Here is a 27,610-nt window from a genome sequence, read left to right on the forward strand (position 1 = left end):
GCAGGGGTTTTGTATTGTTTAATCATGATTCAATAGAATAAGTGGAAGGGAGCCATAGTGTTGAAAAGATGACACACTGATCATTTGAATTTATTATTGAATACATTTGGGGAGTCAAAATACTTAAACAGGAAGAAAATGTGCTGATTATTAAACGTTACGTAATACAAGCAGGGTTGAAGCCACATTTTGAAAATCCGAAAATCCCCTGTTTGTTTTTGAACACTTTTGAAAAAGTTTCCTTTAGGTTTTTGTGACCCAGATATATATATATATATATATATATATATATTGATAAGCTGTAAACACATTTGACATATCATCACCTTGTAAAACATGTTGGCAAATATAGAGCGACATTAGCACTTATCTGAGGAAAACCTCGGTCTCTTTAGCTGCTAAATGCTCCGCTGGCTTTACTAGCTCGTCTCTGACTCTGTCTGTGAGCAGCTCATATTTTATTCACTCAAAACTGCTGTTGCTGCTAGAAACCAGACCAGAGCTGAGGAACTGGGCTGTGGCTCGGCTCTCTTTAACATTACACTTAGTCATTTGAGCTATTTTTAATATAAGAAATATTGATCAATACTGCTGTAATCTGGAATTATTTTTTTATTTGAATGTCTGTTAAGTCACTACCTATCACTGGAGGTACCACAATGTTGATTGAGCATATGGCCTATTGATGAAAGTATTGAAGATTCATATATTTGCATTATTACCAACTGGGTGTCTGGCGTGACATTTCTCCGAAACTGGCTCTTTTTTGACAAGAAAAAATTGACTAGGTTTTTTGTAGTAGCCGATTTTGTAGTAAAAAAAAGAAAAGGTGGCAGCGTTTTGATTCCAAATAGCAACCGAGAGCGTCTTTTGTTGCTATGACAACAGCTACTGCTACAGTATCCTAGAGCGCTAGGTGGAGCGGTGCTAAAGCTAACGTCAGATAAAAGAAAGTGGTGGAGCGAGCTAGAGAAAGAACAGAGAGAGAGAGAGAGAGAGAGGTGCTAACGTTAGATAAAACAAAGTGGTGGTGCGAGCTAGAGAAAGAACAGAGAGAGAGAGAGGGGTGCTAATGTTAGATCAAACAAAGTGGTGGAGCGAGCTAGAAAAAGAACAGAGAGAGAGAGAGAAGAGGTGCTAACGTTAGATAAAACAAAGAGGTGGAGCAAGCTAGAGAAAGAACACACAGAGAGAGAGAGAGAGAGAGAGAGAGAGAGAGAGAGAGAGAGAGCGGTGCTAACATCAGATAAAACCAAGTGAGTTCCCTGTACACAAAGCACCCGGTCATACCATAGAGAGCCGAAGCCCCTTCCGGTGGACCTCATGGGGCTTTAACTCAGAAAAAACATGCTTAGCAACTTAGCTCTGTTAAACAACACATGTAACGTTATCTTAACTGATGGGTTTTATCCAGTCAAGTGTTTTTAGCAGATAAGCAAAAGAACAAGCAAGATCCTCTTCTCATTAGAGTAACGTTACATCCCTGGTACGATACACACAGACATCGTAGCTTCAGCGAGACGTCATCCATGAAGTGTGTATTCTTTCTAATTACATATTTTCTTATACGTCTTATACTTCAACAGTTTAACAATAAACTGAGACTTTCTTCGGTTGAAAAATAATGTTTTAAATTGACAAAACATATTTGTAATCCATGACTCAATTCAAACGGGATCAAAAAATAATTATTATCTCTCCATTGACTCTCGTTCATATTTCTTTCCGAATTAAGGTCCCATGGACCGAAGTAGAAGGGCGTGACTTCAACTCTCTATATAACTCGCTGTGCTCCGGCTCCATTTTTTCTTTTTGTTATGGAAACGACAGATCTGGCTACTCCGCTTAGTCGGCTGTCAAAGAAGGGCTTGATGTAGGGTGTTTTTTTCAGAGAAGTTGAACTTCTTTCAACTTCAGAAAGACGCTCCGAGCTACAGAAAAAAAGTCAGCGGTGGCGTTTAAAGAGTGCTCAGGACGTTTTTGAAAACACGGTTTACTCCATAGGATTATAATGTAAAACAGACGCTGGTAGCTTAATAAAAGATGCCAAGTGTGAATAGTTCTTCTCCATTGTACACACAAATGGAACTATGCACACAATTCTGAACATTTGAAGTTCATGCATCAACAAAAAGATTCCAGTCTATAGAAACAGAATGAGATGCATCCTGTTTCTATGCTCTCAGCATTATTCCATTGTTTTCACTCAAATATAAATTCAAAATCAACCAGGACTGAAATCTGAAGGAGTAAGTTTGTCACTAAAGATGCTGTTGTGTGCTAAGTTAACATGGTGATTTCATTTTTTTTTTTTTTACAGAACAGTAAACCCGATTCCCTGCTGAAAATGGAGGAAGAGTGCAAATTTGACAGAACGCCGCTGTTGGGCAATAAGGACAGATTCAGCTTTACTATGTCTCACAAGAAAATGCTTGGGTATGTATGGAATGGCTGGGATTACCATACAAATGTTTCTTGAAAGGTCTTCGGAGAGGAGAGCATGTTAACCTTCTCCTGTGGTGTATTATGGTGATTATGGAGCTATGTGGCTATCAGCACCATGCCCATTAGACTGAGCCTTGTATCACTCCCTTATTGTCCTGTGGTTTCCTCTTCAGCTCCAAGACGCTGAAACCTCAGACCAACTCAAGTGTTTTTGGATCATTACAAAACCTAAAAGAGGACAAAACCAAACCAGTGAGAGACGAGTATGAGTACGTCTCAGATGAGGGGGAGCTGAAGATTGACGAATTCCCCATCAGGCGGAAAAAGAACACCGTCAAGAGAGATCTGTCCTGTGAGTATTTAGTGTAGTGTTTCAGTTTATTAATACTATCCTCAAACCTCAACACTTTTTCTTTGTTGATGTAAAAATGTGTCTGGAGAAATGTTTTGAAAAATCAGCAGTGAATTGGTCAGATTATTAGATGTGCTCATTCTTTGATCCAATATTTCCTGGTCTATAGACTAAATCACCGCAATGTTTCACTTAATTCACTTAATTAAGCAATATTACACGAGAAGTTTGATTTAACGTCATTATTGGCACGACAGTAATGCGGCTAGGAGATTCATAAGCATCACTGAAGTTACTAACTATATTCATATTGTGGGGCAATTCACTCTCACAATAAAAAATAAAAAGCAACAGAGACGATTTCTAGTCCCTCCCTGTTTAATCAGCCAGTCAACTTAAGCTAACGTTAGCTTTGTAGAGATCGTGGGATTTCCCAAACTGAATAATGCGCAATAATATCGCAAATATAAACACCAAACTGCTTTGATAGCTCTATCCTGTTATAACTTAGATATCTACTGAAAAAAATATTTTTTCCCCGGATAGATTTAGATACTAAACGTCCGCGAACTTCAAACATTAACAACAGAGACAATTTCCAGTCCCTGTAAAACGTTAGTTAGCTGATTTAAGCTAACGTTAGCTTTGTAGAAATCGTGGGATTTCCCAAACTGAATAATTAGCGCAAATATAAACACCCTGCAACAAATAAGTCTTGTGTGTTCCACTGTGGTTCCTGCATTACTAACATGAATACAAATGTTTTTAAACAGTTTTTTTAATTCAACTCTGTAATGTTGACAGAGAAATGGCGGAGGGATATTTTAAGTGACGCGCCAGGTGTGCTGAAATAGCTCTGGGTGTGTGCTGTCATGCTGATTTGAGCACGTTCTAAACGTCTAGTTGACCGATCAGATTGTCTGGTCAGATCTACTTGTTGTATATGTGAAATCTGCAAACTTGTTTATTTCTGTTGTCATTTTCAGCCGTAACTGTAATGTTTAAAGCTATATAGTTAAACACGGAGGTCCCACCTATCTAGGGTCTCTGCTGTGTTTATTTCCTGTCCTGTGTTGCTTTGCTAGCATCTTTGATAAACCACATGTCACCGCTAGTCCGACTAACTGATAGTTTGGGTGGTGTCATTTTCTCCAACCTAATGTTAGTGAAAGTGTTGAATGAGATGAGAGTAGATCCAGTTGTTCCTCGTCCTAGTTTGCTCAGCGCAGTTAAATTGTATGTAGATGTGCAGGAGTTTTCTACCTGAAAGTTATTGTAAACAATATGGGTCTATATGAGGGAATCTTTTATTTTTATTTTGTTCTTTTTTTTTTATACTTTTAAATTTTTCTCATAACAGTCACACAGTAAACTAGACAAGACAGCAATAAAAAAAGCAAAAGCAGACCACACACACACATAGGTGGAGGGTTGCCAAAGTATCAGAGTGCAAGATCACAGCATGCTCAGATTAAAGCCCAGTTCAGACCAAAGATTGGCGACGAGACGAGTTGAAACTTGCAACTTCTTGCAACGAGCCGGTCTGCAGCATTCTGAAAGCTGCCAGTTCACACCAATGAAACAAGATTTGTAGCTGGATATATCATTTGTTTCGTATGTATATGAATGTGGCTAACGTTTGTGATAGTGAGATGCTTGCTACAGTGACATTTCTAGGGATGAATCAGCGAAAAACCCGTTTTATTTCTTTATATAACACGTTGAGGCTCCGTCTAAAACTCTGCCATTTCGACCAGATGTTTGTAACATAAAAATAAAATGGATTATTATTTCTGTAGTTTATTGCTTACATTACCAGCTGACTTCTCTATTGGCTGTTGAAACAGGAGGCGTCTCTTGTGTTCTAAAACCAGCCTCTGGAGACTTGAACAGCTGAGTCGCTGCAACTTTTCCCAGCGACGTTCTAAAGCGGTTTTGTCTCGTCGTGAATCTTTGGTCTGAACTGGGCTTTAGGGCGTAGCATAGCAGCAAAAACACAAATCGGACGTTTTTGGTCTCATCAAGCGATATAAAAAATGGTTTCCACACCTTCAAAAAGTATTTTTGTGAATTCCTTTTGTTGAAATGAGGGAATTTATTTTACTTAAGCGTATGTATATACAAACGTATATATATATATAAATACTAATGCATTAAGCATTTGGGTACATAAAAAGGGTTAAAACCAGCCTTGTTCCAGACCTCAGATCTTATGACCTCATAAGGTGCAAGATTCCAGATCGGCCCATCTGAGCTTTCATTTTCTCAAAGGCAGAGCAGGATACCCAGGGCTCGGTTTACACCTATCACCATTTCTAGCCACTGGGGGACCATAGGCAGGCTGGGGGGACTCATATTAATGTTACAAAAACCTCATAAAGTAAAGTTTTCACGCCATGGGACCTTTAAGTATTGTTTTGTTGTGAATACCAGTGATCAGGTATTGTATTAGCACTGATACTCAGCCCTACAATCAGTAATGAAACAATATTTTGATTAACAACTTTTAACTAAGGTTTATTGCTCAATAAATGCATTTTTCTTCCCAGTTTTGTCAGACATCAAAGAACCCATTCAGCCAGCCAAGAAACCAAAGTTCCAACCCTTGGTGACCAAGGTATGTATCACGACATCACCTTAGACTATTGGCCTTGACCAAAATCAAATGTTGTGACGTTAAGGAGCTAATATTCCAGTTTTTATTAGCTGCTGAACCGAAAAACTGTCTTTAAGAAGAATGAGGAAACTGTGGGATCCTTACACTGACAATCAGTGTCCCATACATGGGTTCTACTCTGGCACCCATCCTGGTAGATTGAGACCCGCCTAGGTAGATCAAATCGAATACCTCTAAATGTATGTGCGCCTGCTCTACCACCGACCCAGCCCGGCCACATCTAGGAGTATAATTAACCGGAGCTGACTGGAGCGAATCGTTGCTAACCGAGTCTTCAGTTCCCGTTCTCCGTGCCCGTATTCATTAACTGTATTTATGGATTCAAGCCCAAATAAAACATTCATTTTATTTAACCGAAGGTTAACAGGGGTATGCAAATGCAAAAAAAAATCTCCTTAAAATTAGAGATGTTCCGATACTGATACCAGTATCGGTATCGGCTCCGATACTGCCTAAAACGCTGGTATCGGTATCGGGAAGTACTGGAGTTTATGCACCGATCCGATACCAGGTAATAAAGCCCTAAAGAAAATCTACATTAAAGTAATTTATTTATGTTCTTTTTCCGTTATAACTGACTGTCAAACTGGAGAATAAAAGAAAGTTGTGGCATTCATTGTTTTTGTTTGTTCATGTTTCACAAAGAGTTTAACCTGAGCCAGACCGACAACAGAGATAGAAATCATATCACATCCATACAGGGATAGTAGTATACAGCTGTTAAAACATAATGAAATATATGACACTCTGGTATCGGATCGGTACTCGGTATCGGCCGATACGCAAGTTCAGGTATCGGAATCGGTATCGGGAAGCAAAAAAGTGGTATCGGGCCATCTCTACTTAAAATGCACAGCTCTGTGTCAATATGGAGGCGACTGGGAAGGAGACAGCGAAGAATAGGTTCTACAGCAATGTCCTGTCCAATGTATAACAACGTCAAAACAATCAAAAAACAAATTAGGCTTGGGCGATCGCTTATATTTTTGAAATCATCTAATTGTAGTGCAGGAAAGCATTAGAAGGAAGTTAATACACAGGGACCCGGAGAAATCAAACACCATATTCCACTGTGTCACTCATGTCTGTTTCTACTCCGTGCACTTTGTCCAAAACCAGAGTGTGGACTCCTCAGATGAAGAGACTCTGCACATAGACACAGAGGCCAAGTCTGAAGTCAAAAGCCGCAACTCTAAGGTGAAGAAGAAGGGCAGCAGCGCTGCTGGGATTCTTGACCTCCTGCAGGCGAGCAAGCAAGTGGGAGGGATTGACTACAGCACCAACAGGTAGACTGACCTCATCTTGTTCTGCTTCTTCACTCCAGGTCCTTCAACCCCTGTGGAACTTTACATCTAAACACACTTGGGTTAACAGCACATGCACAGCGTTACTCTCTGAATGGCCCCACTGGAATGAATTTCAGGTCTTACGCCTACCTTAATGGGGCAACCCGCTGACAAACAAACGGCCCACTCAACGGCGATGTAATTGGATAAAAAAGCTAAATTTCACAACTGGGCTTCACGCTGAAAAATCGACGAGCAACCGAAGCAACAACTAAGGCAGATTCTGTCAGCAGTTTGTGTTGAGTTTGATGCTCCAGGCTCCTCTGCTGTTTGCTGTTCTGCTCAGCTTTTTGATGGTCTGTTTCCACCACACTGAAAGCTACAAATGAGCAATGAAAGAAAGAAAGAAACATCAGCTGAAATATGTTAATTGTTCCAGTGCTTTGAATAGGGAACGTGGCGAGTGCAGAGACTGAAGCGGCCGCTGTTCATTAGCAGTGTTTGACAGTCACTTTGCTCACTGCTTAACGCGTGCGAAGATATTTCCATAGCGGATTCTTTAAGTCATCACAGGCCCCTGAAGGACATTCAGAGTCGCTCTTCCAGATTTGGTGTCAAATGAAAGTGATGCTTATTAGCACAAGTGGTGGCTTCAAAGCCTTTTTTTTTTTTTTCTCTATTATTTCTCTCAGACACTCTTCACCTCTGCCAGCGTGCTGACTGCTGTGTAATGGCTGTGTTGTTGTGTATTTTTTATTGACGTACTTACAGTCAGCCACCTGCATCTCCCAGCACACAGGAGGCCATTCAGGGCATGCTGTCCATGGCCAACCTGTCGTCTTCAGACAGCTTGCAGCAGCCGTGGAGCAACAGCCAGTCTAAAAGCAATAGCCAGTCGAAGAGCAACTCTCACAGCACGCAGGGCGGCAAGAAGGCCAGCGGAGGAGCTGGTGGCGGCAACAGTAAGCGGCCCACCAAACGGCTCCCGAAGAAACCCAGGAAAAGCAGCAGTATTGAGAGTCTGGATTACGATGACGACCAGGACCACATGGACGCATGTTTCAAGGACTCTGATTATGGTAAGCACCGAAAGACGACTTACTCCTCTTGTTCCTGTTTTTTTATTAGAATTGTAAAAGCACAGCAGATGCAGCTCACCCAGGTCAGAGCAGGGTCACGGGTTATACCAATGAGAAAATAATTATCTGCCGTGCCTGATTCTCACTGCTGCTGCTTAACAGGGGCTGTTAAAAACAGATTGGCCCTTGATGGAGCATTATGTGGGTCTTTAATTCTAAATTTGGCCTTGAACTTTTCATTAGGAGTAGATGATAGGGTTTTTGTTTATTTTTCGTGCCTCCTTTCCATATCCACCCTTTCGTGTTGCTCCAATTTGTGATTGTATTTCCTTTTGAAAGGTTTTCTTTCTGAGCCCCGTCCAAACACAGCTGCTCGGACCCTCCCAGCTTGTTAATAAGCCATTAACACAAGTTGTGAATTGTTATTTGACATGCTTTTTGAACTTCAAATTAGTGTCTAATTAGTTGTTCGTAGCACGAACATTCTCGGTCTGAAGTCTTCAGGCCACTGTAAAGCGTTTCTCACACGCTGGCACTTTTTTCTTCTTTTGTAAACAGGCCATTTTCCTGATATACTGTATATCTTGATCATCCAATTATCAGAAATGAAAGGTTGTGCTGTGTGCAGGCAGAGAGAAGGGGGCAGTCCACAGCTGCCTCACAGCTGTCCTGCATGCTGTCACTGGAAACTTCCACCATTTTAGAGAAGCAGAAATAAGTGCATCTGAGTCACATTCTATGTTTTACATGTGTGACAATAATTGGCCGGTAATGTTTAATTTTCGACATCCTCTCATTGAAAAGCTTACATGCCTGACATGTCAGTAATCTGTTACATCTTTTGATTATAGTCTACCCCTCGTTGGAATCTGAAGAGGATAATCCTGTTTTCAAATCCAGATCGAAAAAACGGAAAAGTAGTGACGACACTCCATACAGCCCGACAGGTAAATAAACTAAATGACTAAAGAAAGAAGAAGATTCTTTATTATTCCCATAATAGGGGGGAAATTAGTTACAGCAGCAAGGGATAGTGCAAAAACGTAAAAAAAAAAAGACACTCTAAAGATAAACAAACAATAAATTAATAAATACAAGTAAAGAGAATAATAGCAAACAGCTGTATCTAGTTGAAAGTTCTACACTAAATGTGTTCTAAACTTGTATATGGATGTCATGGCAGCCCGTGTCGGGCCCTCAGTTCCTCGACAGGAGCGGCCGGCAAGAGACGGAGCCCGAGTGGCCTCCATAGAAACGGGGCTGGCCGCAGCTGCAGCAAAGCTTTCTCATCAGGTATGTCATCATGACAACAGTCATACATAATAGTAATTAGGGCTGGGCGATATGGAGAAAATCAAATATCACGATATTTTTGACCAAATACCTCAATATCGATACCGCAACGATATCGTAAGGTTGACTATTGGTGCTTTCACAAAATATTTACACAATGAGATTTTTGATAAATAATCATCAGTAATGTCGATATAATGACTAAGTGGGTAAAGGCAAATAATAGAACAGTTACAACAGTCTGGTAAGTTCAGATAATGACATCACTTTACAGTAATGCAGCCTTTAAAACCAGGAAAATACAACACTTATGCCATATTACGATATCCAAATATCGTAAATGGCTTAAGTGTTGTCTTAGTCATTATATCTACATTACTGAAGATTATTTATCTAATATCTCATTGTGAAGTATTTTGTTAAAGCACCAATTCTCAACCCTGTAATATCAGCACAACATCGACATCGAGGTATTAGGACAAGAATATTGCGATATCTAGTCTCATATCATGATATCGATATAATATCGATAAATTGCCCCCATCTCTAATAGTAGTAACTATTCCTGTAAGTGTTGCTCAACAAAAAAAAAACATGTGTTAATAGGAGGAGCAGCAGAAAACTAAGAAGAAGAAGAAAAGCACCAAAAAGAAGGCGATTGTAATTGAGGAGCCCCCGAAAATCTCTCAGGACAGTAGCTCGCCGGAGCACAATCTGGACTCCCAAGACGGCAGCTTGACGGACCACGAGTTCAACACTGGAACAGTCAAGTCGCCGGGAGGGCCACAGCCCATGGCGCCGGGGGTTTTCCTCAGCCAGAGGCGGCCGTCAGTTTCTTCTCCCAACAACAGCACCAACTCCACGAGCACCAACAGCAGCAGCCTGGCCAAGGGGGAGCGGGGGGTGTCAGCAGACGCCAAAGGTGAGTCACAATGAAAGCTTCTTTGGGCGCAAGACCATTCAGACCTGTACCTTCAAGTACCTGGAGACATGTTTGCTTTATGCCAATGCCAGGGTCAGACTACACAAATTCAGCACGATTTTGACCCGACAGAGTGGTGCCCGATCATGAGGGTCGACGGACCTCTCGTAGTGCGACATCATCATAGATCAGCGTACCTAACGTATGGGACACGTCACCACCACAACGCAGAATGTCTAGCGTGGCTGAATTTTTTAGTTTTTTTTTCCGCCTAGTGTTCTATGACGTGTTCCTTGACTTTGACCAATAGGAAGAGAGAGAGCGCTCTCTGCCTCTCTGGCGCACATATGTAACCATGGTGAAGAAGGAGAGACGCTGCTGCTGCTGTCCGCAGGAGTAAAAGATACACACAGTCCACACCATATCGCCCCGCTTCCCAGCATTGCACGCTAGCGGGCTCGCCGCTAGCAGTTATCTTTTTCTCTTCACTTTGACCACTGACAAGCAAAGAAAACCAGCTCCACCATCCTACAACCACCATGGCTGCAACTGATTGGACGAACGTCACACGACGTGGGGCTCCCGGATTTCAAAAACCGACCATAATGGCGGCTTGTTCGGAATACGATCTCTTATTTTACAAAACAATACAATACTTGTAGTGTTGCCACCAAGGGGGTAAGCGAGCATCCGGAAAGCGTACCTCCTATGGGGAGATTCTGAGGCTAACAAGCCATCACCTCCCGTTAGCATTCCATTGACTGCCATTAATTTTGGCATCACTTTGACAGCGAATAACTTTACATGTAAAGCGTTTAAAGACTCTTATTTGTCCATTGTTTATTTTTAAAGAAACACGACAATGAATAAATGGCACCATTACCTTGTATCTCACGTTATGGCCCCGTAGCAGCCGTTTTTGTAAAAATAGGCTAACGATTGCATCATGACCACGCGACTTTCTGTCGCACGGTAGAGAAATTACTGTATAGTACAGGAGAAGCTCGCAGGCAATCGGGGGGACGTGGAGGCATACAGTCAAGGGAGAAGCCCATAGAGAGTCCATGAAAGTATCAGAACAAAATATTTCAGCCCTCACCGGAAAAGTGCTTCTAATTGACTTCACTGGTCTCCGTCGAAGTCTATGGCGTCGCAGTGTCCATTCATTTAACTGTCTATGGTTGTCACCCTTCTGTCCAAGACGCGGCAAGATTGTTTGGCACTATGTCTGTCTAGTCTGACATAGTGACTGTCGTGTAGTCTGATCCTGGCATAAGCAGCATCAAGTTGGATGGTAATGTCAGCCCACACTTCGGTCCAGACTGAAATATCTTGACAGCGAACAGCGCACCGTTCACTAGCGGGCCTGTTTGTAACTTTAGCTGTTTGGATTATTCATGCATGCGTTTATTTTTTATGAATTTATTTTATAGACATTTTCAACAAAAGTAATAAGAGTGTCTCAGGATTTCTCAGCAAGTTTCTTGGAAAGAACTGTGTTTAGTTGGTGTGCTTGATTCCAAGTAATTGCTTGCATAACTGAGAGAGGCGTAGGTCGCAGCAGATCAGCAAAGTATTTGTTTTATATGAACTATTATAGATTGGTGTAAATAATCGGTGCTGCAGATGGATGCAGAAGTTACTCTAAGAAAGCATCTGCACCGACCCGGTTAAAGCATTTAAGATTTGGCTTTTCACATTACATTTAATGATCTGTATTTATTACCTAAAATAACTTCAACGTTTCTGTTAAAGGAACTATTAAATGTGCAAAAATGATGGAATTGCAACACGATTGGGTTTTAGCTTAAAGGTTCCCTGTGTAGTTGTTTAACCGCTAAAGGCGGTATGGAGAAAAAAAATGTTTAGAAGATGCATTCTAGCCAATGGTTTCAAGTTGTTCCCACTGATTGACAGTTGATGGCATTAATGGGCCAAGGAACAAACCCAAGGCCCAGTATGAAGACTCCGAGCTATCAAGCAGGTTTTAGTATATATCATTTAGCTTCATAAGGGAGCAAAGACCTTTTTGAGAAATTGAGTTATTACTGCAGCAGGACCAATATTGGTGTTTGGTGTTTTAAGCTCCCAACGTAGTCTTTCAGGCAGTGCTGCATGGAAGGCGCTAGGGGTTAGGGTTAGGGTTAAGGTTAGGTGCCATGAAGTCCACGGTGGGGGCTTAAAACACCATCGTGCACCAAGATTACCGTCTTATCTCCTGTCTTTTTTTGTGTGTGTTCTTTTCACAGCTAAGCGGCTAAAGAAAGGCATGGCAACAGCCAAACAGAGACTTGGAAAGATTTTAAAGATCCATCGAAATGGAAAGCTCCTCCTGTAGCATGCAGCAGAGCAGACTGCTGTCGGACTGGGAATTCATCCCCACCTCACTCTCACACCCCCCCTCCTCCCCCCCTCACTGATTAAAGCCAACAATGGAGAAAAAAAAGAGAAAATCATGCATTTTCAATTTCTAAGAAGAACATCACTCAAATAGGTTTTTGCCTCTACTTATACTTTATAACTTTCAGATATTAAAGTGTACAGAACCTACTATAAATATTTTTTAAGAGAACATGTCTCATTTTACTACAGCTGTCAGTTTATCAGGGGTTGCTAAAACATGAAGTAGAAGTACATTGCAGTCATTCCAAGACTTTTTTGAAAGTATCCCTTGCATGTATTCAGTTGCATGTGCGCTTGGGTCAGGGTTGGGGGATTTTTACAAATTAATTCCTACTATATGGATGCAGCTTATCATTGCCAGCCAAGATTCTCTGTGCATCAACTTGAGCATTTATCTCTCTATGTTAACACTTAGGTTCGCAGAGCACTGTCTAGCGGTGGTATTTATTTATTTGTGTCGAGTCATAAATAGGAAGTGGGACTTCAACTGTAAAGCACAAAGTGAGTCATGAGTACCGCTGTGTATGAAACAGGATGTTTGGACATGAGAAGCGTAGGATTTCTGTAGCTAATGATAAGCCTCATCCATGTCAGGTCTGCAGTTACATGGGGATACTTTCTCTCTTCTCTTGCTTTCACAGGCAGCACCTGTTTTTTTTACGGCTTCACGCAGTACAATATATAGAATGTAGCTTGTACATAGCCTTTTAAATTACTACTTTTTGTATTCTTTCCCCTTAAGGTTTGATTCTACATTTTTACCGGTTTTGCTAATTATTAATAAATGAATAAAAATATATATATGGATATACAGTATAGTTCTGATTTTTGAGCTTTTACTTTGTTTTTATTTTTAATAGCAGAGATTCATTTCCCCTGTTACATTTAAAGGGTAACTACCGTTTTTTTCAACCCTATAATCCTATGTTTTTGTGTCTGAGTCACTGATGGGAACAACAATCTCTGACATTGGTCCAGTATTAAGCGAGATCGCTGCAGTCGGGAGCGGAGAAACAAGCTACAATGTAAGTTAATAGGACAATTGTCCAGCTTGTATTTACCTTCACAAAAGTGCTCATTTTACCAACGACAGGCTCAGATTAATATTCTAAGTGTCTGACAACATTATGGAAAGGATTTCTAAGGAGGTCGACCTTTCTGTTGAAGAGTAAGAACCTTTATTTAAACGTAAAAACATCCACAAAATTGCGTTCGCTAAACCCACCAGACTCCATGTAAATACACAGTCATTTTAGTAAAATACAATTCATTCAAAGTCGACAGAAACTAAATAAAACTATGAAGACTTGTTTTAAACCTTGTGTTGTCTTCCCGTCGACTATGCAAATAAAAATATACCCTTTATGAGTTTTTTTCCAAGGTTTCTGCACTTTTCTTTTAAAGTGCCCATATTATGCTCATTTTCAGGTTCATAATTGTATTTAGAGGTTGTACCAGAATAGGTTTATGTGGTTTAATTTTCAGAAAACACCATATTTTTGTTGTACTGCACATTGCTGCAGCTACTTTTTTCACCCTGTGTGTTGAGCTCTCTGTTTTAGCTACAGAGTGAGACATCTCACTTCTGTTCCATATTTGTTAGGAGTCACACATGCGCAGTAAGTACTGCTTGTTAGTCAGTTGCAAAGTATGATGGCGTGCCACGCTAGCAGCTAGGCGAGTATTATAACGTATGTTACAAAGGCTGACAACATTATGGGAAGGATTTCTAAGGAGGTCGACCTTTCTGTTGAAGAGTAAGAACCTTTTTTTAAACGTAAAAACATCCACAAAATTGCGTTCGCTAAACCCACCAGACTCCATGTAAATACACAGTCATTTTAGTAAAATACAATTCATTCAAAGTCGACAGAAACTAAATAAAACTATGAAAAGCCATTTTGGGTCGTCTTTCCAACTTTTCTAGCCATCACAACTCTAATTTTGGTTGAAATAAACACATAGTTTAAGGATTTACATGTGTATATATGTTGGTTCTATACACGCTAAAAAGTATTGCTTTTTTAAATGGAGTCTGGTGGGTTTAGCACTAGTGACTTCAGAGCTGTTTCTGGTTGAACTGAAAGGTCTCAAAGAGGTTTTAAAGGTCTATCTCTGAAGGAATCCCTTACATAATGTTGTCAGACACTTAGGATATTAATCTGAGCCTGTCAGCCAGAAAACGAGCACTTTTGTGAAGGTAAATACAAGCTGGATAATTGCACTATTAACTTACATTGTAGCTTGTTTTTCCGCTGCCGACTGCAGTGATCTCGCTTAATACTGGACCAATGTCAGAGATTGTTGTTCTCATCAGTCACTTAGACACAAAAACATAGGAAAATAGGTCCAAGTTGGAAAAAAAAACGGTGGTTACGCTTTAAAGGTGTTGCCTGGAAAACAACAGAAAAATGAATACATTATATTGTCATATGGCCTTACATACACAAAGCTAATTGTATTGTGATTCTGTTAGAACAAGAGACGAAGCTTTGAGGGGAAAAATAATATAAAAGGACAAAAAACAAACAAAAAAAAACACTTCAAGTTTCTGTGACCAGCCTCTTGTTCCAGTTCTAGTGTCCTGAAGGGTTTCGGAGTTATTTTACTAGCACCTTGTGAAGTGTTTATGTGTCAGTGATGTAATTTATTAATGTTTGTAGCTTTTTATACTTGTACAATTCTGAAGAGTTTCTGTTTTTTGAATATTTCATCAACTTGTGAAAGTACCCTGAGCAGACAATTATTATTTTCTTGGGATATGTGTGTGTGTGTGTGTGTGTGTGTGTGTGTGTGTGTGTGTGTGTGTGTGTGTGTGTGTGTGTGTATGCGCGCGCGCGTTTGTCATCACAAACATTTGACACACAAGAATCTACATTAGCAAACATTTTTATCTCCATCCTGTCTTCACTCAATGTCAATGTTATCATGGAAAACATTATTATTATTATTATTATTGTTAATATAATAGTTATAAGCAACTGCGTCCTTCACAGCGTTTCATTTTGTCTGGACATTTAATGAGCTGTACTCTATAGCAGCAGTGTTTGAGTCACACATGTAAACCACAACGCGTCCACATCTCAGAAATGAGATGCGCTCCGATCAAACTGTCAGTGGGACATTTTTTTTTTATTATTATTATTTTTCCAGGTTTTTAATTTGTATAATATGTGTGTTGCTTTGTTGTGGTTTATTTTTCTATGTCCGACCATTAAATGAATCCACTGTGCCAGGACAGTGAATGATACCTGTTGTAGCTGTCTTCCCTTTTACTGTCATTTGCAGTACTAGTAAGTATTTACAACCCTTTTATGACCTGAATGTATATTTTTCTGTATTTAGATGATTCTGTTGAGATCATGGCTCACTTTTTTAAAGACATCGAGAAATGGCAAAGTCGGAGGAACAAACATATTGTTGTTGAATGATATGATTGCCCCGCCTTGTTTACTTTTGCAATACAGTTACTGTGGAAAACCTCCTTTGTAATGTGTTCCTCTCCCACCTGCAATGTGACAGCTTCTGTGGTGACGACTAAACATCTTTTCTCCCCCCCCGCTTCACATTGTCGAGCTTTGAAGTCGCATCAAATCCAGCATCACTCCCAAAAAAAATCTGCGTCTGGACTCAGTTGAGGATCTGGCCTCCCGGAGCTTAGGCAGCTTGCTCTAGCCAAGTCCTTAATTAGAACCAAGCCAAAGTCAACACCATTAAAAATGTATTAATGTTAAAATGCTCTCAAGTAGTCAGGCTCTTTTTACTCTTAACACCGCCCTGATCAGGTGTCGCGGTGTTTGAAGAGAAATTCATACAGGATCAAGATTTCCTTAGGTTTGCTTTTACTGCCTCACAAGATCTGATTTTGTTCTTAGATCTGTGGTCCACGCAGTCAGTATTAGTGTCAAAACTGTTAAAGCAACAGCAAGGCTGCGCCACTAGATGGAGTCCAAAAAGATATGAATGTAGCAACTGAATCATGTTTTTGAAATCATCTTAATGATCCAGCTATTGCAGAGCAGTTGTGTTTCAGCGTGACCTGCATATTCAGACGTTTTTGAAGACGGGATGCGAACATCAATGAGGAAATTATAAGAAAAATAGTTGCCACACATTTGGAATTAGTGTCTCCAACGAAAATAAGTAAATGAACTCTTACTTTGTGTTAAAGACTAATCACATAAATATTACATACGTTATGTGAAAAACATTATTGGGCTTGTTTTAAACCTTGTGTTGTCTTCCCGTCGACTATGCAAATAAAAATATACCCTTTATGAGTTTTTTTCCAAGGTTTCTGCACTTTTCTTTTAAAGTGCCCATATTATGCTCATTTTCAGGTTCATAATTGTATTTAGAGGTTGTACCAGAATAGGTTTATGTGGTTTAATTTTCAGAAAACACCATATTTTTGTTGTACTGCACATTGCTGCAGCTACTTTTTTCACCCTGTGTGTTGAGCTCTCTGTTTTAGCTACAGAGTGAGACATCTCACTTCTGTTCCATATTTGTTAGGAGTCACACATGCGCAGTAAGTACTGCTTGTTAGTCAGTTGCAAAGTATGATGGCGTGCCACGCTAGCAGCTAGGCGAGTATTATAACGTATGTTACAAAGGCTGGACTACAATAGAGCTGTTTGGAGCAGTTTGTGAACAGTGTTTTCTGTTGGAGATGGTAAGTCCCTTTGGGTTGGACTTTGGGCTTTTTCACTTTGTAAACCTCTAATGTGCACAAAAAAAGATATATAACACAATAAAGGAAAGGGGAAAAGCCTAAAAGCAGAATATGAGCACTTTAAGTTAGTTTTTTTTCTGCGCTTTTTTCCCCCCACTACCACCGGATTCACCACTAATATCAACCTATTACCACTAGTTTTACACTTTTTTTGGAATACATAATCAATAAACCTCATTGATATGAAATTATACCAAAACAATTTGTTATTGTTATTATTTTGACAAATAGTTACGATTTAGTGGATAGTCACAGACTGTCAAAGTTTAGTCAGGATATACTTGTTTCACTGTTTTTTCAAATGCTATAAAATTGAACGCAACACCTAAAATTCAATGGAAGTAGTGAACTGATCGTCATTTTTTTTACCTGCGAAGAGTGTCAGCCCGTGTTCTTTTTGGGCAATTTGGTTGAAAGAAACCCAAATATCTAATGTAGAGACTTTGAAAACGGGGTCAAATTTGACCCGAGGACAACGGGAGGGTTAATACTGCCTAATAATAACACATCTGGACACAATTGATTCCACAAAAATAAAAGTGTGCTCTTCATGGGCATCTGCATTTCCCATGTTTGTGTTTTATTGAATTTTTTTGTGTCTTTCTGAGTGTGTGAATGAGATGTGGCCGGCTGCCAGAGGTCCTGACCCCCCAACCCCCCACCCGTCTCCACCCTGGTTAGCATCAAAGTGACGTGTTATTGTTCGCTAATTGTTAACACAAGAACGTGAAGTGCTCCGACATCAGCGACTGAAACAATCACATCATTTGTCCTCTCAGGATCGTTTTCACACAGCGACAGGAAAACAAGCTCCCGCTCCCACTGAGGTTTGCACTTTGAGACTGTTTCACTGAAATGAAAGATGCAAATCTTATGGAAGCCAAACCACAGCCAAAGAAACTTCATTTTTTGTTGTTGTATTGTATTTGTATATTTGATTTCCTAATATAAGCAGTTACTAAGACTATTTGGACAAAGTGCGTGTGTGACGCACAAAAGTAAACTCAACTACTCAATTTAGTGCATCAACAATCTCCATCTCGTCCGGTCATTTCTTTCCCTGATGTTTTTGTCACTTTTTTCAACGTTTGTCGACTTTTTCACAAAATTTTAAAGCTTTTTTTTTTTTAACAGTGTCACTTTTTTGGACATTTTTGTCACATTTGTCACTGTTTTGTCACTTTTTTTGGGACATTTTTGTCAAATCTTTCTCAATTTTTTTACATTTGTCACTTTTTTCTTACATTTTTGTCACTTTTTTCAAAGTTCTTTTATCAATAGTTTTTTCTTCAAAATGCTATAATTGACTAAGAAGCCCAAATTCAATGAAAGTAGTGAACTGATTATTTCTTTAACTTGTTAAGAGCATTATAGTGAAGTTTTTTTGGACAATTTGGTTGAGAGAAACCCAAATTTCTGATATAGAAACTGGAAATGGGTCAAATTTTGACCCAAGGACAACAGGAGGGTTGCTAAAAAAAATTAAAAAAGAAAGTGCAGGATGCTTATTTCAATCTCCCCTCAATGCAAATTAATTTGTCCAATTTCAAAAAAATTGTAGAAATGAGCTACGTTGCTGCAACAAGTTGATTGGAATTGTATTACATTAGACACATAATAATAATAATAATAATAATAATAATAATAATAATAATAATAATAATACTCTTACTGCACTGGCAGATTTTGTATTTATTTTTTGACTTGTAAGAAAGGAGAAGATTCAAGGAGCATGCATATAATGGAGAACGTAGACAGATGCACTACACATCTTTACTTATCAAAGTTCTGGTCTCCCCTCCCTCCTCGTTTGCAGTTTGGTCCCCTTGAAAGGGCAAGTGGGATCACAATTTAAATGTCAGTGTACTAAAAACAATGCCTGCAGAGTGTTACAGTCTAACTGCATTCATGGCCATGCTGCACTGGCTTAGTGATCACAGATGTGAATGGGCTGCCCTCGGCTGCTTTGAAACCCTCCGGTCCTGTAGGAGAGTCCCAAGTGGTCAAGAGAAACGTGCCATATGAGAGATATCTTAATTACACAGGAATGTCAGGCTAAGCTTTGCCTTTGTGTGGCCATGCAACGATGCAAGTTGCTAAAAGAATTTTTTTTTTTTCATCCCATTCTTCTGGGTTCAGGGCTGTCATTAGTAATAATGTGCGGTGATTCCTCTGCCAACACATTGGTAAAGCCATATATATATGTGCACTGTGCACCGGCCCTGGAGCCATCGCCTCACAAAGAGTCTCAGGCTGCAGTGATGAAAAGTGGCCGAGCTGAAGCTCGTGTTTCTCTGCCCTTGTTCGGAGCCGGCTCTCCTCCGCGCGGATTAACTGCTCTGTCAGCCAAAAGGAACTCACAAGTGCGGAGAGACGTTTGGCTTCTGCCGATGCACAAACCCACATAGACACACTTTTTCCCCTGTGTGTTTTGGTTTGCTTCCCAAGAAATATCAATGAAATTACCCTGCTAATATGTTAATACATGGTGCATGTTTACATTTGAGTCAGCAGGTAGGATTTAAATGTTAATTGTACTAGGATCAAACCTTCTTTTGACGATTGGTTTAACTTCCAACGCATACTGCAGCTCCAACGAGTGTGTATAAAGGGTTAATTTTCTGAAAGTTTTCTATTTGAGGGCTTAAAGATCATTCAGTAAGGGAGTGAGGGGAAGCTCAAATTTAAAAAGCGATGTCAAACAAAACACAGTCTTGCCTCGGCATAAAAATGAACGTCCGACAGCTTGAGAAGTGCGAGTCAACGCTGCCAAACACAGAGGCTCTGTTTTATAATGCTGTGTTTCCTTAACCTTTGGCAGGCCTGAAAACTTTGGAACTGGAAAACAACACTTCATCGTTAATTTTTGACGCCCATCAAGGAAACGACTGTCACGAGTGAGGTGAGAGCCCACCCAAATGAGAGTATTATTAATGTGAGCGTGATCAAGGCCTCGGTGGAAAGGTTGTTTTATTCACTGACTGCTCACAGGGACAGCTGCAGCACTCACGGGAGAGCTTCATTCATATAAAAATGTTTTATGTATTTATTAAATGTTTAGACGTTCACCAGGGTTGTTTGTTTTGGTGGAATGAAGAGCTTCCAATACCAAATGCACTACCAACACATTCATGTTCAAATACATAATCGTAATCAAATCCATATAAAAATATTACATCATAGAAGTGTATAATTTTTTTTAAATGATAAACAACATGGAAACTATGCAGTGACTACAAACTCACCTTATTTACTGATTTTAGCTTTTCGATGCTGCGTTCACAGGAACGGGAATCCAGGTAAGTTGATTGAGAACAATTTTCTCATTTGCAACGCGACCTGTCACATTCACACAGTTACACATTCATACCTGGAAGCTGCCCAGTACCACCACAGTCTGATCTGCTGGCCACAGAGGACCTCCACTAGAGCAGTTGGGGTTAAGGGCCTTGCTCAAGGGCACCTCAGTGGGAGGGTCAAACACTGCTCTTTCACTTTCCACACCCACATATTAACCTGCCGGTTTGGGGATTGAACCGGCGACCTCGCGGCCCTCAAGCTCACTTCTTCAATCTCTTGGCCACCACTGCCCCGAATATTACTACTTAAGTGTATGCACTGTTTTGAATTAGCTTTTATATTGTGTTACATATTTGTAGCAGATTGGGAGGCAAAGCCCCCACCTGCTGCCAGCAGAGGAAAGTGTGGTTTTAGTGTAACTTAGAAATGAATTTGACAGACCGGCAGGCAGGCAGGCAGACAGGCAGGCAGGCGGACAGACAGACAGACAGGCAGGCAGAAATATAAATGCAAATTACTTAAAAATCTGTCTCTGTGGTAGTTCCCTCTATACAGCAGGTGTCTCCAGGACCACAATTTGCCACGATGACACACACACAGGGTGGAAACACAAGGCGTTGCTGCTGCGGGCTGGTAAAAATGGTGTTTTAATTGCACTATGTGAGGTTAGCCCCACACTCACAATGTGAAGTGTCCCAAGTGAGAAAACATATAGGCCTTTTCAAAGAGGTTGGCCCAAATTTAATTTGATTACCTGTTGCTCTGCTGCAGGGAAGGTTAGGATTAACCTTTGTTGATCCCCAGCAGGGTAATTGGGTATAACGTAGGCTGGTTGTCATAACTTTGTATTTCTTTTAAAGAAGATAGTAACTGTGGTTACCATGAACAGTGTGGGTTATCTTCTACAGCTGAAGTAAAACTAGAGGTTAAACACATATTTAAATGCATTAAGTTAAAGATGAATTTCTTATATCTATTTCCGTATAAATGTATTAGAAATGGCAGATGGACAGATGGAGACAGCAAAACAAAGACACATTTAATCAATATAAACCTTCTTTAACAAACTATAGTTGAAAATACATTTGTAGCATTCTCTGAACACTGTCCATTTTTCTTCTTTTCAGCATGTGTTTTGTAATTCATATCATTTTTATAGCTGCAGCACACTGAAGGTGCCATAGGTAGGATTGTGAAGACCCAGGACTTAGCCAAAAAATTGGCCTTGATTGGTGCATCTGAACAGGGAGCGGTGGATTTTTGCAAATCGCACTAAAGGCTGTAGGTGGTGCCAGAGGAGCCTGATTTTTTTTTTAATTACCTGCTTCATGTAGTTCGACTCAAACATAGGGTCAGTTTCAGCAAAAATGACAGAAAGTTAGTTTTATAAGTCTTACTTTTTAACATCTTTCCAATAAAGACATGTCATTTCCCTTTCTAATGAATAGACCTCCTGCATCTTTTTTTTTATTTCACATTGTTTGAATTTTAGTTTCCAACTCCAACCGCTGGCTCATAGACAGTTATAGCTGCAGAGTGTAAGAAATGTGATCAGAGATGAACACAGAGTGAGTGTTTCTTAGGGGAAAGAGACAATGAATGAGTAAGGTGTCTGTCTACTCTGTCATTGCACCAAGGCCTCCTGACACAAACATTTATGATGTGCACTGTGTGATTGAGACGCCAACAAGACATGCAACACATCTGTTAGCAGAGTTAAGCAGTTGTTAGAGGAGCCAGCTCAAGCAGAATACCGTAGGTTGGTAACAGAACCTCTGTTAGTACAGACGTGAGTGGTAGTTTGACTTTTAGCAGATAGTGGTAACAGAATTATGATGACATCAAGGGTCAGCTTTGTCATTAAAATGACACAGTCGTGAGTACAAGACGTGGTGATGATGATAATTAAAGACCCAACAATGCATCAGGTTGAGTTCATTCAGAAACAGGCCAAAAGTTTGGACACACCTTCTCATTCAATGCATTTCGTTTTTATTTTCATGACTATTTACATTGTAGATTCTCACTGAAGCCATCAACACTATGAATGAACACATATGGAATTATGTACTTAACAAAAAAGTGTGAAATATCTGAAAACATGTGAAGCTGTGAAGTGAAAACCATTTCAGGTGACTACCTCATGAAGCTCATTGAGAGAACACCAAGGGTTTGCAGCGCTATCAAAAAAAGGCAAGGGTGGCTACTTTGAAGAATCTAAAATATAAGACATGTTTTCAGTTATTTCACACTTTTTTGTTAAGTACATAATTCCATATGTGTTCATTCATAGTTGTGATGCCTTCAGTGAGAATCAACAATGTAAATAGTCATGAAAATAAAGAAACACATTGAATGAGAAAGTGTGTCCAAACTTTTGGCCTGTACTGTATATGTCACCCAATAACTAACAAGAGACTAACATGTTTTTTTTTTTTAAAAACATATTTTTGGATGTTGACATGAATCTTTTCTGCTGTATGCATCACATAAACAGAAACACAGCACTCCCTGTAAAATATACTGTCATTACTAACGCGCTTCTTTGACTGTTAAAAGTTCATTAAATATTGTACTTCCGTATACTTTAGTTGTGATTTTCTTTAAAAAAAGGATTTATGGGCTGCATTTTTATACATGTGAGTTGTGTTTTTCTTATCGCAAATTTAACATAATCTTTGTCATCTATTTGTTGCTGTTCTGTTGTGTATATTTTTCAACTGCTTCATATCATACAGGTCAGAACTCTAATAACCAAATGTAAAGGATTCTTATTAAAACTGTTTGTTTATGTTGTAAAATATTCAAATATGTCATTATCTAAATTTAAATATAATTATATTTGCCTAAAAGTCCAGTATCAGTCTGGCTGTAATCATAATTATTATTGTAGTGGCATAAGTAGTAATGATAAAGAGTTTTATTTGTGAAAAATGTTACTTGCAATGCTGTCATAACAGCCATCACCGTGGCTCTGATTTGATTGTGGATGACGTGGAAATAAAGTACACTCAGCTGGCACTGGGAGTCTCCCAAGTACAATTACTCTGTTTACATGCAGTAGTAGGGGAGGGGAAATTGCTTTTGAAAGCGCTCTTTAAGGTCATGCTTTTGTTGCTGTGCATAAGCCCAATGTTTACCAGAGTCTTTTAAGGAAACTCAAAGCCACGCCACGCATCAACAAATGTCTTAAATGACCGCACAAACTGAGGCAAATGCTCACCTAATCCCCTGAAAGGGGCTCCTGTGACGGCTCTCACCGTCGAGGACTGCGCGAGGCCCCCTTTAACAAGGTGCTGAAGTCACTTAAGCACCAAGTAAACAAACAAACAACCCAAATTATTCGCATTGCATTTCCTGGACTAACTTCCACTAAACAACTGCACGCACAATGCATCCACCGGCGGTGCGTCCAAAGCTGCTGTGTGGTCATCTGTGTGTAATTATTCATACATGGGAATTCCAATGACGTGCTGCACTGGTAAGGCAGCATTATCCCTTTCTGAAACAAGTGGGGTTTATTTTCAAACCTCTGCCTTTTCTCCACGGCCAGATTGCCCGGAGAGATTGGCTTTCTCCGGGCTGTGTAACAGATACCATCTAAATCATTAGGGCTCATTCATTGCCATGTGCCACTCTGTGGCTCAGGTTCCTGCGACCCTGAGGTCAAGCGGCTGAGAGCTCCCTGACCTCCAGCACTTCCTCTGAATATTAACAGGCTAGTTATGTAGTCAAAAGCCCTGATATAGAACATTGGTTCATTTAGATAATAGGCAATCAGGCGGAGCGGCGAGGAGTGCAGTGATCTCCACAGGATGGCTGGGCCTTTATGTGGCTTACTGAGGGCATAATGACAGCAAACAGAGGAAACATAGGCCTCTCTGGCTGAAATTATGTGGCCACATGCCCGCTGGCTGTAATGCTTTCCTTTAACCCAGCTAAGTTGGGCTCCTTATGGGGGACAAATCCAGCCAGACTGTGTTATGAAGATGAATGCGGTGCAGTTATCCTGCAGACATTGGGCTTTAATACAAGACAGAGTATTTAAAGGCCGCCATGGTGAAAGAGGCATTTACTATGCAACCCCTGTACATGATGGTAATCCAAGTCATCAGCGATAAAATATTCAAATGATTTTTAAGGAAAGTTTGCGTGAACCCGCTGACCTGAAACTGAACATAATGAGAGGCCTTTTTTCTCACTTCCAAATCTGTGAGTTTGTGTACTTTATCAGTATGTGTGATCTAAAGCGGAGTGCACGCCATAATCACCCCATGACAAGTTGACGGCTTTGAAATCACACAAAAAAATGCAATCAGCGAATCGTCTTTTAATATTTTGATTGTGGCAATTAAATTGGAAATGATCAAGCGGTCTTGATCTCACATTTCCTTCATCCAGCCAGCCCCGCCTGTCAGCGAAACATGGCCGTGTGTTTGTGGAGCTGAAATGGAGCGTCTCAGTCTTTGTGCTTAGTTGTCCATGTGGGAGGGGCGGCGATGCGAGGGACGAGGCTGCAGTCATCACTGATGAAAAGTGTCCTTTTAAAAAAAAATATATATTTATCAGGGACATTACTTATAACATTATCACAACCAAAGGTGAGCAATGCAAGGTTTTTTCAGGACGTCTGGCCGCTAATTTGCAGTCCTTGTCCCTGTTCAGGCTTTTACAAAACCAATCACAGTGACAAACACAGCACAACAAAAATGATGTCGCCAAAGGACACCGTCAGTGCTCACATCTCTGTTGTTGTTTAAGCCATGGTTTGGCTTTTGTGTTAAACACTTTTAATTATATTTGGGATTTAAGTTGTGTGGATAAAGAGTTCTGTAAATGTACACCTTTTACTGACCAGGAGGATGGACCAAAAGTTGTTCTGCTCGTTGGGACTCTACAATTCTGGTTAACTGTGTAATGAGTTTAGATACCATGCCAAATAGTTACCTTTACATAAATAAAGACATTTGCACCACTGAGCTAAAAAATACTAAAATGCTGCATAAAGCTGAGAGAAACTGCAGTTGGGCGATAATTCCCTGTAGGTTCATCACTACAAGTAATGTATTACACATAGACTAGAAAAGGAAATGATGAAGACAAATTGACTCAATAAGATATTTGTAGACAACTGTTTCAAAAGTGTTATTAGATCAGGGGTCTTCAATGTCTTTTTTAGGCCAAGGACCCCTTTACTGAAAGAGAGACAGAGCAGGGAACCCCTACTACATATGTTGTATACAACGTAGTTGTATATTAAACTGGACCTACAATAATGTGTAAGGTGGCCTTAAGCCTTTACACATACCTTTTTATGGTGCATATAATACAAGCTTTTAAAATATTTTTGTTGGCATATTCATATATTTATACATCATGTTTAACTATATCTGTGAATGGCTACCTTAGCTGTAGGCCAGTAAACCCATCATCAATGTTGTGTACAAAAAAAAAACATATATATATATATATAAATTTGCGTTGTCAAATGATTAAAATATTTAATCGCAATTAATCGCATTAGTGTCATAGTTAACTCACAATTAATCGCGATTAATCGCACATTTTTATCTATTCTAAATGTCCCTTGATTTATTTTTGTCCCATTATTTTTTCTCATTTTAATGCTCTTATCAACATGGAAAAGTGGATCGGCTTGCTTGTGCTTTTGTCGCCTGACTTTGATGAGGGGGCAAAGAATTGGCATCAGCTGTGTGCTTGGCCATCAAGTGGTATTTCATACTGGACGTGCTCAGTTCACCACGACAAAACACACAGATCACTTTGGTCTTGTCAATGGAACCATTTGGCAACTTTTTAAAAGTAAACTTTCCATTCAGAATCTTATTGGCATCCATTTTGGCATCTCGCGCTCGCCATCCACTCAAAACGTAACGGTAGCCTACTACTCTTTGGCCGGCTCGCAAGCCCAAACAAGTGTGTGCTTGCAAAACTGTTATTTTGTTTCCGGTCTAGCTAGATCTGGTGTGGTGTTGTAGTTTTTCTAACGTTACTAGTTGTTGCAACAGCATGTGAAAAAAACTACAAAGTTTGCTAGGCCAAAAGGAACGTTAATCTCGTGATAGAAAAATTGACGCCTTTAAAATGGGTTTGCGTTAACGCCGTTAATAACACCTTTATAACACCTGACAGCACTAATATATATATATATTTGGCAGCCCCCCTGCAGCTTCTCTGAAGACCCCCAAGGGGTTCCGGATCCCCTGTTGAAGATCCTTGTATTAGACTCTTTCCATAGAGTTAATGTTGATGCTGTTGGTCATTGCTGATCAGTTAACACCTACTCTTTGTTCCACTGGTTAGGGTAAATGCACCAGGTCTCAGAAACCTACTCACATTAGACATGGACATATGATTGGAAGCAACCATTCTGCAGAGAACACAGGTTTGTAAGCTAATATGCCTTCTTTGCTGCTGTCAGACACTCCCCGAGGATTGCCATCCTAAGCTTGAATGCACGTCAATTACAGCCACATTCTCCTCTACCTCAGTGAGTAAATAAACACCCTGAAAGTAGTGGATAATCATCATAGCCACTTTTGTCTTATTGCCGAATCTAGAGGACACATGGAGTATAAATAGTCGGCAGCAATCAAACAAAATAAATGAACTGTCAGAGCACAAGTATTTACAAGCACGGCAAAATTCTAAGTAATTATAAGTAAATTTGTTGCATTTCTGAGTAAGTGGTAGCAGATAGGCCTCTGACAGGGAGGCAGTGGTGTGTGACAGGCTGATTTAGAACACTAAGGCTGCCCGGCTCTGTGTAAACCCTCAACCCCAGCAACAAAACAAGCCCACTCCACATCCCACACCGACCACATCTCAATGGGGAGGAACGCTAAAGACATCTGCAGGGCCATTACACACACTTAGCCGCACATCAAGGAACACTTGGATGCTGTGCCACTCCTGCTAAACTTCCCTTCCAAATGGCTATTTGTTTGTCTGTTAATGATCTTTTTCCCCTTTGGGCGATTTTAGACATCTTCGAACTTTGTTTTTCTTCGCCCTCGTCTCCGCCGACCATCTAAATGCTTTAAAGTTGTTTACGGAAACAAGGCAATTGTGACTGACGCGAAAAAATAAAATGCGTA

The 27,610-nt window shown here is 40.1% G+C and overlaps 1 protein-coding gene across 2 annotated transcripts in view; it reads left to right on the plus strand.

Moving 5' to 3' along the window:
• phf2 (PHD finger protein 2) overlaps positions 1-13,266 on the plus strand; it is a 40,196-nt gene extending 26,930 nt beyond the window's left edge. The window contains exons 14-22 of one of the 2 annotated variants that reach the window (XM_028575584.1): positions 2,321-2,436; positions 2,619-2,797; positions 5,347-5,414; positions 6,594-6,760; positions 7,532-7,839; positions 8,691-8,786; positions 9,023-9,132; positions 9,739-10,054; positions 12,304-13,266. In XM_028575584.1, the coding sequence (XP_028431385.1) occupies positions 2,321-2,436; positions 2,619-2,797; positions 5,347-5,414; positions 6,594-6,760; positions 7,532-7,839; positions 8,691-8,786; positions 9,023-9,132; positions 9,739-10,054; positions 12,304-12,392 (1,449 nt within the window). In that variant the 3' untranslated portion in view covers positions 12,393-13,266. The remainder of the gene's footprint in view (positions 1-2,320; positions 2,437-2,618; positions 2,798-5,346; positions 5,415-6,593; positions 6,761-7,531; positions 7,840-8,690; positions 8,787-9,022; positions 9,133-9,738; positions 10,055-12,303) is intronic. The other variant, XM_028575585.1, reaches the window with a different exon arrangement.
• Positions 13,267-27,610: the final 14,344 nt, after the last annotated feature.

This window comes from Perca flavescens, chromosome 4 (assembly GCF_004354835.1).
Source record: "Perca flavescens isolate YP-PL-M2 chromosome 4, PFLA_1.0, whole genome shotgun sequence".
NCBI classification, from domain to species: domain Eukaryota; kingdom Metazoa; phylum Chordata; class Actinopteri; order Perciformes; family Percidae; genus Perca; species Perca flavescens.